We start from the raw sequence: 12,163 nt of genomic DNA, 5'->3' as shown, positions 1-12,163 counted from the left end.
ATAAGTTTATACTTATACACAGACAATAATTATACTCAGACAATAAGATTATTCTACATTGTTCATATCGATGCTGTGCAACGAGAGATGGATGCACGTTTTGGAGACACTGGCATTGGCACACTGGCTGCTTTGAACCCACAGGCCGAAGTGTCTTATCTGGCAAGCCTGGCATTGAAATGGTTGAATCAGGTGTGGTTCATGAGTTCCTGGGCAAGAAGATGACAGAGACTTCAATTACCCCCAACAGATGGAAAAAGGACAAAGCTGACATTCTCAGTGTATTCCTCTGTGCTAATGTATCACAGCTTACCCTTGCCCTAACATTGAGGGCATCGATCCCAACGTGTGAAAACTCCTGTTCAACAATTAATACAAACTTTTTTTTTCTCAGTGCATCGGTGTACGTTACACAAATGCAAGGCCCAGGCTCAACTTATTTGGCGCGCCTTTGAAAAGAGTCTTACATGGACATTCTGATGAGAAGATTTAACACTCAGATACACTGCCTTCCACTTTACTGAGACAGGGAGAACGAGATAATTGGTCTATTAGATACCTCAATATTATAATCATGTCTGTTTATTATACAGTACACTCGTGTTATAGGTCTGAGTCTAATTGTAATAAACCAAGTCAAATGCCTCATATGTGAATATTATAATTGGCCAATAAACTGATTATGATAAGAAACAGTAGGAGGCAGCACAGTTTTTTTTAATATCTTCTTATTTACAAATGTTCTCTTTAAATCTTCTCTAAAGTCTCTCCTAAACTGTTTCCCTCTCAGCTGAAGTAAGGGCTAGTTTATATCATGATTTAATAAAAACATAAAATGTCTGAACGTTTCATTATAATTGCTTATTTAAAGGGACTTCTGCTATGTTCTGCTATGTTATATTTCAGGCAACACTCGCAGACAGTCACATTATTACCTGAATGAAGCACTAAATAGTGGTAGCAGGGACTTACCCATTAGGCAAGGCCTGGGGCCCCATTAGAGTGGACAGTAACAAAGTACATTTACTTGAATACTGCACTTGAGTAATTTATTTGAGTAACTGTATTTTACTTGAGTATTTATATTCTTGACTTTCACTCCATACATTTCAAAGACAAATATTGTACTTTAACTCGACTACATTTGTAGGAATGGAAAAAGCACATGAATTAACCAGTTAAGCCCTATTTCAAATATAGTGAAAATAGCAGATCTACAAGCTCACGGTCACAACACATTGTAGATCTTCTGTTTTCCCAATTATTATGTAAAACTTTCTGCGGGGAAAAAAAACAACATATACTTTGTCATTTGTACTTTTAAATACTTAATTATTTTTAAAAGGAAGTAGGCCTACTCTAGTATTTGTTTTACTTTTTTGATAATTTAGAGTAGCCAATTTAATTATTTTTTACCCCTTTTTCTCCCCAATTTAGTCGTTATGCCAATTAATTCCTCCCCACACACATTTCTGTGTTGTCACTGCTGTCTTATACTACTGCCAGTGAGGAGCCCCCACCAGGAGGACGTAGAGCCTTCGTCCTACTTCTCCCGCCGAACACTCCCCGCTGACAGATGCCGCCCCAGCCCGTAGGAGTACGTGCAATGACCAAGATCACCCTCCACGTCCGGCTTCCCTCCCCCGAACACGGGCCAATTGTGTTCGTGTAGACGGCCGACAAAGCCAGTTGCCCCACAGTGCATTCAAACCCACAACCTCCGTGGTGGTGGACAGTGACTTTACCACTGCGCCACCCGAGCGCCCTTAGCGTAATTTATTTTCTAAGGATGTCGTGTCATATGTAGACATGATTAGTATCAGTTGTTGTTTAGTCTGTGTGGGTAGGATACCAGTTTGACAACCTCTCCTGTATGTGAATACACACATACCTGTACATCTGCACACACAGCTCGCTCTCTCTCTCTCTCTCTCTCTCTCTCTCTCTCTCTCTCTCTCTCTCTCTCTCTCTCTCTCTCTCTCTCTCTCTTTGCACAGCCCGCCGCTTATTCTAAACAGGGATATGAAACTTGTATCTGACCAGGGACGTGCTGGGCCCCTAATTCAGCCTGGGAATCTCGGATAGAGAGGATTTAATACTTAATTTCGGTAATTATTTACTTAATTTCGGCCGTTTTTTTAAAAACGGCCGGCCTGGTCGGCCTGGAATGGAGAGGCCTTTCTGGAATTGTCCCACATTTCCCAGTGGCCAGTACGTCCCTGTATCTGACGCAGTGTGACTACAGTTCAACTACAAGGCATTCAACAACTCAGACTACGGTAAATCTCAATCTACAGACAAGAACCATGGACAGACAGGACTCATTGACAGGTATTAAGGACTGTACCAAAAACACACATTTGATGGTGTTACAATGTACAATAGAACTGTATATGACTGTACATTATACTAGTATAAGATGAAGTTCATTAAATCTTTTTTAAACACAAATGTATAGCCTATTGACAGCAGAAGACAAATAATATATATCAGGCGTTTCACTGGGATGGGTGTGGCAGTGTGTGATACTGAACAATATAGACTGGGATCAGTTTGCTCTGTAGGGAGCTGATCCACTCTGGGTCTGTAGAACGGATAGGGAAACAGTGATGCATGTACTGTGTGTGTGTGTGTGTGTGTGTGTGTGTGTGTGTGTGTGTGTGTGTGTGTGTGTGTGTGTGTGTGTGTGTGTGTGTGTGTGTGTGTGTGTGTGTGTGTGTGTGTGTGTGTGTGTGTGTGTGTGTGTGAATTGCATCATACTGTAGTAGGCTACTTGAATATTGATAAATGTATTTTTGAACCCTAACGCTAAAAAAATATCAACATTATTCAATGGAGCAAACTTAGCTTCTTAGCTTGACATGATGGATCAGTGGGAGCCAATGGGAATGCACATCACTGTGTGAGAGAGGCGGGCCACTGGGTGGTCCCAGGTGAAACACCTTGTGTTTCTTGTGAGTGACTTGTGAGTCACACCTGGTGGTAGATCAGATCTGTGTCAACTGGTGTCAGTGTGATCTGTGTACAATGATTACATTCCAGCTGGTTCATGTTTGTAGTGTATGTGGAGTAAATGACAGACAGTGAGGAATGTGTACTGACTATCACTGTAACAGTTTTGTTATTAGTTATGTTATGGTTTATGTACTTATTATATTAACTAATGGTTGGTGAAATCTGCAGGACAGTGAACTTAACATATTGGAACTATTACATGTTGGTTGATGGAGACCACATTTAGAGTCTGTTAGTCCAGGGTTTCTCAAAGTGGGTGCCGTGACACAAGTCCAGGGCAGGGTGCCACATAGAATACTTTGATAGTATTTGGAATTTATCAATATCACTTCAGTTTAATCACTTATATCCTCTATACCAGGGGTTAACAAGTAAGTTTGGCCTCGGGCCAATGTCTTTTTAAGTCATTAGAATAGATGATGGGCCAGAACACAATCAAAGGTTAATTTAAGATCTGAAACTTTGACACACTGCCTTGTACAATAATCAATATATGAATTGCTATTTATTGCTATAAAAGTTACTACAGCAAGATGTTTGTGTTTTAACTGCACACTGACTGATAGAACTGTGTGTGTAATCAAATGTCACAGGTACAGATAGAAATACTTGCGGTAATCATTTTGTGAAGGACACATCCTTGAATGAGGATGCTTAGCTAATTAACCAATTAAATCCGGGAAAGCGTCTGTGTTATTTAAACCTATTCAAAAATAGCAGATGGAACAACATATTTGTTGTTCCAGGGACCCCCAGAAGCACAGATCGGAGTTTAAAATGTTTGCTTTAAAACATATATATATTCAAAGATTTGCACAAATCTTCCACAATTGTTCAAAAAAGAACAGATCTACAAGCTCATAGTGCGGCACTCCATCACCATGAGCTTGTATATCTGCTATTTTTGAATAGTCAAAGAAATCTTAAAATGACACAGATGCGTTCCCGGTCTTAACGGATTAAGTACAAAAAAACAAAGAACACCTGGGGAGACAGACAGACAGACTCACTTTTGAACAGAGATAAACAAGCTCTTTCATTGAATAGGAGCTCTAAGGTCTCTATTTAGATATGGAGAGAGACTTTATGAAACACATGCCTGTGAAGCACTCCTAACATTGATAAAAACATTCTTACGGTGGGTTTAGAATCCCTGGACCCCACTTTGAGAACCACTGGTCAAATAGTATTCATTATATTGTCAAATGTGTGATATAACAGTAATGACAACAAAACTATAATAACAGCAGATTATTGTGACTTACTGTATGTTACTGTTTTACAGTTCAAACAACAGCTGTAGACAGGATGACCAGTGGAACCTCAGCTTCCATCAGAGGTGAGTTCTATTAAAACACATGAAACCAGCAAAATGACACTGGTTTAGTTACATCTGTGATCTTTATTAATATTATATTATATATTATTATATTAATATTATACACACATTGTTACATGAGTCTAGTCTAGGTAGTAATGTACATTATTATTATTCTATGATGTCTCCTGGTTGACATTTGCACTGGACTGTACACTGAAGACACCTTTCTACTGTTGATTACCTGTTTCTTTCTTCTATCAATTTGATTATTAGATATTAAGAACAACATATAATTACCTGGACATTGTAGCGTTGTTCCTTAATTATATCAATCCTGGCATATCTATTATGAACATGTCATTATTATACTGTAGTAGGGGAAAAACTCCAAACAGATCTACAAGCTCACAACACAACACATTGTGTTGTGAGCTTGTAGCTCAGCAATTTTAGTTATTAGTCGTTTGATGAATTATGAAATAATCATATGTCTCAAGTTTTTAAATAATAAGCTGTCAAGTGAAAGTAAACAATGTTTTCTCTGATAGGACTGACTGACCTCAGGATTGTGTTGTTGGGAAAGCAGTATTCTGGGAAGAGTTCAGCAGCAAACACCATTCTAGGAGGAAGTGTTTTTAAAGTTAGTCAGGAAGGTCAGAGGTCAGGGGTGCAGTGTGAGGTGAGACATGGTGAAGTATCAGGGAGACATGTGACAGTGGTGGACTCACCAGGCTGGCGGTATAACAGTCCGCTACAGGACACCTCAGAGATGGACAAACTGGAGATCCAGAACAGTGTGTCTCTCTGTCCTCCTGGACCACAAGCTGTTCTTGTGACGGTTCCTCTTCATAGATCATTCACCAAAACAAAGAGAGTAGCATTAGAGGAACACATGACACTTCTGTCACAGAGCGTGTGGAGTCATACTATAGTACTGTTCAACTATGGAGACTGTCTGGGAGACAGAAGCATTGAGCAGCACATTGAGGCTGAAGGAGAAGACCTCCGCTGGCTTGTTGACAAATGTGGGAACAGGTATCATGTCTTCAACAATCAGAACAGAGATTACACTCAGGTCACAGAGTTGCTGCAGAAAATAGAAGAGATGATGACAGGAAACAGAGGTGGACACTATGAAGATGATGGAGATGTTTCAGAGACGTTGTCAGAGAGGAAGAAGATCACAGAGGAACATGTGAACACATTCATGACCAAGACACAGAGACAAAGAACTGCTCTGAAAGCTCTCTTTGAAGGTGATGTTTATCAAGTGCGTGTGTGTGTGTGTGTGTGTGTGTGTGTGTGTGTGTGTGTGTGTGTGTGTGTGTGTGTGTGTGTGTGTGTGTGTGTGTGTGTGTGTGTGTGTGTGTGTGTGTGTGTGTGTGTGTGTGTGTATTGATTAATAATGTATTATATTTAGGGCTTAACTGATTAATTTAGATTAATTAATTACAGAAAATTAACACGATTCAAAAAAATTATCGCATTTTAATCGCGCTTAGTTTATGCACCACAGAACTTCTCACTGGACGAGTTTCAGGCGTACCGATCATACCAGTGCACCAACCAACAGCCAACACACCCCAGTGCACGCAATGGGACAAGAAGCTGATCAGACTGCTTTGCTTGGCCCAGTGGATGGGACATTTAGATTTAAAAAACTCTCTGATGGAAGCGTGGATAAAAACACGGTTGTGTGCAGAACTATTTTTTGTTGCTTAAATGTATTCACTCATTGATTCACTCATATACCAAAATCTGTATTAACTGAAAAGAAATTGCTTCTCAGGTCAAATATTGATATGCGATTAAACATGCGATTAATTTCGTTTATTTTAATGAATTAGATTATTTTTTTTAATCGAGTCCCAGCCCTAATTCTATTCTCAATATTGTGCCATATAAAAACTCTACTAATAAAGCTTAATGCTATAATGCATGGGTCTTCAACAGGGGGTCCTGGACGCCTAGGAGTTACTACAGGGCCACATCTTTCGGTGATTTCTTTGATTGGAACTTTGTTTTACATTAACCACTTGATCCGCATTCCCTATTCTGAGGGGAACATTAGCCAACAGCAGATCTATATGTTATATAGGCGTTGTGAGCTTGTAGATTGGCTATTTTCGTCAAAGAGGTTTGGTGTAGACAGAGGGGGAAACAAAGAGTACAGACTCACAGGTCAAGTTAACTATTATTGAGGGTTTAAGTGGTTAAATGTCTGAAAATACACATTAACATGAATCCAACATATTGATAGAAAAGATAATGTGTAAACAAACAAACAAAAAACACTCTATGAAGCTATCTATGAAAAAGATTAATCTGCAGCATAATTGTATCCATGTATTGGGGGTCCCTGCTTCATTTCTCTATCAGCTAATGGGTCCTTGGCCTGAAAAATATTGAATACGCCTGTTATAACGGATCCAGTGGTCAAAAGGAACCAATTACATTTACTTAAGTACTGTATGCAAATTGAGATAAATTATAAGTAATAAATAAATGAGGATGCATCATTATAGATTAAGACAAGATAGGACTACTACAATGATGAGGGGAAGGAGTATTAGAGTAGTAAAAATAAGCTCCTCCTTTACCAGACACACAGTAAAGCATCAATAACTATAATACAACAAAGTCATATTTATTATTCTGATATGGGCCATTTTGCATAATTACTGCTTTTACATTTGGTGTTTTGATTGATACTAATAATACTCATGTAGTTTTACTTAAGTACATTTTTTTTATGCAGGACTTTTACTTTTAACATATTATTTCTACACTGTAGTATTTCTACTTTTACTTCAGTAAAAGAGTACTTCTTCCTCCATTGAACTGATCTAATGACCAGCAGATTGAGACATTGGTGATTTAATTAATGCATTTTCAACCTATTTACATAATTGATCAAATGATGTTAGTCAGTGTAACTTCAAATGATTGATACATTATTTTTACTGTTCTGTGGACAGTTTAGTCAGAATTGTTATATTTGTATGTAATCATTCATTAAGCTGAATCTCTGGGTCCAATCATAAATATTGAAATTAGTGTTGAGTGAATGAATGTATTGTGTGTTATTAACACATTATTGTGTGTGTGTGTGTGTGTGTGTGTGTGTGTGTGTGTGTGTGTGTGTGTGTGTGTGTGTGTGTGTGTGTGTGTGTGTGTGTGTGTGTGTGTGTGTGTGTGTGTGTGTGTGAGTGTCTGTCTGTCTGTCTGTCTGTCTGTCTGTCTGTCTGTCTGTCTGTCTGCGTGCGTGCGTGCGTGCGTGCGTGCGTGCGTGCGTGCGTGCGTGCGTGCGTGCGTGCGTGCGTGCGTGCGTGCGTGCTTGCTTGCGTGCGTGCGTGTGTGCGCGCGTGTTGTTTGTCAGGAGAACATCAGAGTCTACCAGATGTGAAGGTGATGTTGGTTGGTGGAGAACAGGATCAGAGGAGCGAAGCTGGAGATCTCATACTGCAGAAGACTGTGTTTAAACAAACTCCATTCAAGGTGAGTAATATTACACTTTTACACAATGGCTGCCTGTCTCTGAGTTTTCTTATTATCTCTGTGAAGTTAATCTGAATCTCATGGGGTGATAAGAAAATAGCCATCAATGACTAACATACAGTAAACTTCATATTCCAGGAGTTTCAAACCCAGACTAAACTGACAGAATGTGTCAGAGAACAGAATGAAGTTGATGGAAGAAAAGTGAGTGTGGTGAACTGTCCAGACTGGTCGACTACACCTCCATCACAGAAGATCAAAGACGTCCTTCTACATGGTGTGACTCTGTGTTCTCCTGAACCCCATGCTGTCCTGTTGACTGTTGATGTTATGTCCAGTTTCTCTGAAGCTGGCAGGAGATCAGTGGAGGAACACATGGAGCTGCTGGGGGACAGAGTCTGGAGACACACTCTGGTTCTGTTCACACGGGGATGGTGGCTGGGAGAGAGACGTGTTGAGGAGTACATAGAGTCTGAAGGAGAACCTCTGAGGTGGATCCTGGAGAAATGTGACTACAGGTACCATGTTCTAAACACCATCAAGTGGGACATTTCAGAAGTCACAGAGCTGATGGAGAAAATAGAAGACATGGTGATGAGGGACAGAGGACACTTTGGACCTTCAAGACAGATGACACTGTTTGAAAGACTGAAAAGAAAGAAAACCTTCACAGAAAAAGAATGGAAGAAGAGAGGGCAGGAGATGGTAGAGAGGATGTTGAAGTCTGTGGCGACGGAGCCAGAAGAACCAACCCTGCCAGCTGTCAGGAGAAGGAACAACATGGACCCAGAGGATGCACAAAGCATGCACTTTCCTCCTGATAGTAAGTATAAATGTGCGTGCGTGTGTGTGTGTGTGTGTGTGTGTGTGTGTGTGTGTGTGTGTGTGTGTGTGTGTGTGTGTGTGTGTGTGTGTGTGTGTGTGTGTGTGTGTGTGTGTGTGTGTGTGTGTGTGTGTGTGTGTGTGTGCGTGTGTGCAAATTAACATAAGAATGGGTGGGTTTATTTTCATAAAACTTGGAGGGAATGATCTGTCTGTCTGTTGTGTTCTGTTCCAGTGAGTGGTGGAATACGCTCTAGAGGAGTTGGAACCATGAGTGAAGTTTCCAGCCTGGCAGACACTGATGTAAGTGTGAGAGAGGAAGAGGTTTCATTGCATCTTCATAGATGTTAAAACAGGGTTATTTTAGTTATCTATTTTATGTTTTATTTTATTTTTAGTCTGTCTTAGCCTTACCAGCTGTCAGGAGAAGGAACAGCATGCAGGGGAATCCTCCAACCAGTGAGTATCAATATCCTGTTTACAGCATATCATCACTGTCAGGTGGAAACAGATTTCCACCTGACAGTGTGTGTGTGTGTGTGTGTGTGTGTGTGTGTGTGTGTGTGTGTGTGTGTGTGTGTGTGTGTGTGTGTGTGTGTGTGTGTGTGTGTGTGTGTGTGTGTGTGTGTGTGTGTGTGTGTGTGTGTGTGTGTGTGTGTGTGTGTGTGTGTGTGTGTGTGTGTGTGTGTATACACAAATTACATAAGCATGGATGTGGGTGTATTTTCATGAAACTTGCAGGGAATGACTAACCTTTGTGTGGAAGAGGTGGAAGGTCAAAATTACATCATGGTTCATATTATCATTGTAAATGTCTTGCTGTCTGTTGTCTTCTGTTCCAGTGAGTGGTGGAACACGCTCTTCAGGATTTTACACCATGAGTGAAGTTTCCAGCCTGGCAGACACTGATGTAAGTGTGAGAGAGGAAGATGTTTGACTTCAATCACACACATTTTTTCTTTTTGATTGAATACCCTATTAGTCAGAAACGTAAACAGTACGTTGTACAGTTAGACATTTAGGCTAAAGGATAACCCAAAAAAGTCCTTGGGTTTCCATTGTGGTCTATGTATTCAATGCATCAACATAGCATAAAACTTTGTTGATAACTAAGAGCGTTGGTTACAAATTAAAAGATATTTGATCATATTTTTCCATTGTTGGTTTTACATAAAAGATAAATCTGATTTAAATACAGATGATTGATGTACCATCCAGCCGATATATCGGCTGATATTTGCGTTTTACATGAATTACATGTTGTCAGGGAATTTTCCCTCTCTTATACCTGTTGATATTGTGACAAGGTGACAAGGACACATGAGACACGACAGGAGACCCTGTTTGGAAGACTGACAAGAAAGAAAACTTTAACACCAGAAGAATGGAAGAAGAGAGAGGAGGAGGTGATAGAGAGGATGTTGAAGTTTGTGATGATGGAACCACAAGAACCAAGTAGTGAGTCTTTCTTTTATCCTCTTATGTCGGCATGAATAACTTATTAAAATGTGTGTTCTTGCACGCATAAAATAACAAGACAAGAAAAAGATGGGTGCATTTTCATGAAACTGGGAGAGAATGATCAGTTGCCTGTCCTGTAGAGATGATGAACTTTTGGGTGTAAGAGGTCAAAGCTCAAAATGATAATATGTGAGGAACAGAGACATGTAGAGATGTTGTGCTGGGCTGCAGGGTTTTCTACGGAGCCCCTGAAGTGACATAGCGCTTGTGATTTATTTTAAAGTTGTGCTTATGTCATATATGGTGTGGCCACGTCTTATTAACTTGAGAGCACGAGATTCTTAAGTCATTATCATTGTAAATGTCTTGCTGTCTGTTGTCTTCTGTTCCAGTGAGTGGTGGAACACTGTCTGAAACAGGAAGTTCATACTGTCAGTCACCTGCCAAGGTCCAGGATTGGCTGAAGAGACATCCTGGACCAATAGCGCCCTCTTCAGGATATGACACCACAAGTGAAGCTCCCAGCCAGGCAGAGGGTGTGATGAGTGTCACATATCACACAAGTCTGAGAGGTGAAGATGTTATGAAACTTTAGGCTTGATTTATACTTTGTTGCCAGTGTCAAATGCCAAAGTAGCAGATCTACATGCTAACAACTAGTGATTGGCATTGTTGTTCTTTTCAGTGTACTGAAGCATTCAAATCAGTTCACTAAAACCTAACTTTCAGTTCTGGCACTGATGAATGCATTTTCTATGATGAACATACAATATGTCTACTTTGGTTGGTGTGTACTGTCATTAATTGGACAACCTCTTGTGTAATATTGCTTAAGTAAGCAATTAACTTTAAAGTAATTAGAAAAGCATGTTATGATGTTTTCATATCTGTCCCCCGTTTTTCAATCAGTCATGGATCTCATAGACTCGATCATAGCCAAAGCAACTTCACTCTACGTTCTCTTTGAGGAGGTCAAGGGCAACAAGAAACAGTGCCAGCGTCTGGCCCAGCGTGTAAAAGGACTGGAGGAACTGGTGGGGGTAATCAAGCAAAAAGGAGCTGGTCAGAACTATGCCGATGTGGAGGCGGACCTCCGTGATCTCAATAAAACACTCGAGTCTGCAGAAGATGTTGTAAAAAAATACACCTCTGATAGTTTCCACGAGCATGTGTTTAAAGACTACAGAGACAACACTGAGTTTAGGACTTTGAACAGCAGTCTGAACAGTGCATTGAACAAGCTTTCCAAGGCTCTGGAGGTTGACTGCGGTTATATACTAGACACGCTGTTCGACGAAGCACTTGAACAGGCAGAGGATGAAGCAGACAGGAAGGAGGATCATCAGGAGCTGAAGAGAAGTGAGGCGGGGTCTACTACTTAAACAATCCATGTGAAGATATAGTAGAAAAATCTGTATATGATGAGTTTTATTTCAGCAGATATCTTAGTCACAAGAATAATTAACAATGGAGCTTTGTCTTTCTACGTGTGGTATTAAGTTTGGGAAATGACAATCTCTAGAAAGCATTAGCTCAAGTTGGCTGGTTGTCTCAACAGGGACTAGAAATTGTCTCTGTCAGACCCCATGTATTTCCATGGAAATGGAAATAAAGCTTGTTTGTTTTGAGAGCAAATTATCCCACAATACGAATACATTTTTTATATGTTTTACTTATGCTAACCCTTCTATAATCACAGTATTACACTTCAGGGTGTGCTTCATTGTCATTACTGGCACTTCACTGATGCTTAGGGCACTTGGCACAAACACCTCATCACTGTTGTACCAATAATGATGGTAAAGCGCCTCAAGTGTAATATTGCTTAAAAAACTTTAAAGTCAGTTGTCGCTTCTCATTCAATATAATAAGGAAAGCATGTTATGGTTCAATCCATTGCATTTCAACCTATCTGTCCCCCTTTCTCCCTTCTCTCATGTTTTTCAATCAGTCATGGATCTCATAGACCCCATCTTGGACAAAGCAACTTCAGTCTACGTTCTCTGTGAGGAGGTCAAGGGCAACAAGAAACAGTGCCAGCGTTTG

General features: G+C 40.2%; 1 protein-coding gene and 1 long non-coding RNA gene across 2 annotated transcripts; both read left to right on the top strand.

The window, feature by feature from the left end:
• The first annotated feature begins 2,029 nt into the window (after nucleotides 1-2,029).
• Nucleotides 2,030-5,192, top strand: LOC311059897. Its single transcript, XR_014602229.1, has 3 exons — nucleotides 2,030-2,331; nucleotides 4,301-4,354; nucleotides 4,885-5,192. It is a non-coding gene; the product is annotated as an uncharacterized lncRNA (long non-coding RNA).
• Nucleotides 5,193-5,228: 36 nt separating this feature from the next.
• On the top strand, nucleotides 5,229-9,767 carry LOC311059536 (GTPase IMAP family member 8-like; the record flags this gene model as incomplete). Its single annotated transcript, XM_084077548.1, has 6 exons — nucleotides 5,229-5,592; nucleotides 7,716-7,834; nucleotides 7,973-8,657; nucleotides 8,892-8,959; nucleotides 9,055-9,115; nucleotides 9,499-9,767. The coding sequence occupies 6 exons, from the start codon at nucleotides 5,229-5,231 to the stop codon at nucleotides 9,591-9,593; spliced, it is 1,392 nt and encodes a 463-aa protein (XP_083933674.1). The 3' UTR covers nucleotides 9,594-9,767.
• Between the last annotated feature and the right edge of the window lie 2,396 nt (nucleotides 9,768-12,163).

Source organism: Gymnoscopelus microlampas (genome assembly GCF_963454915.1).
Source record: "Gymnoscopelus microlampas genome assembly, chromosome: 14".
In the NCBI taxonomy this organism is placed as follows: domain Eukaryota; kingdom Metazoa; phylum Chordata; class Actinopteri; order Myctophiformes; family Myctophidae; genus Gymnoscopelus; species Gymnoscopelus microlampas.
Note: the sequence above shows the minus strand (reverse complement) of the source record. Positions and strands in the feature narration are given on the sequence as shown.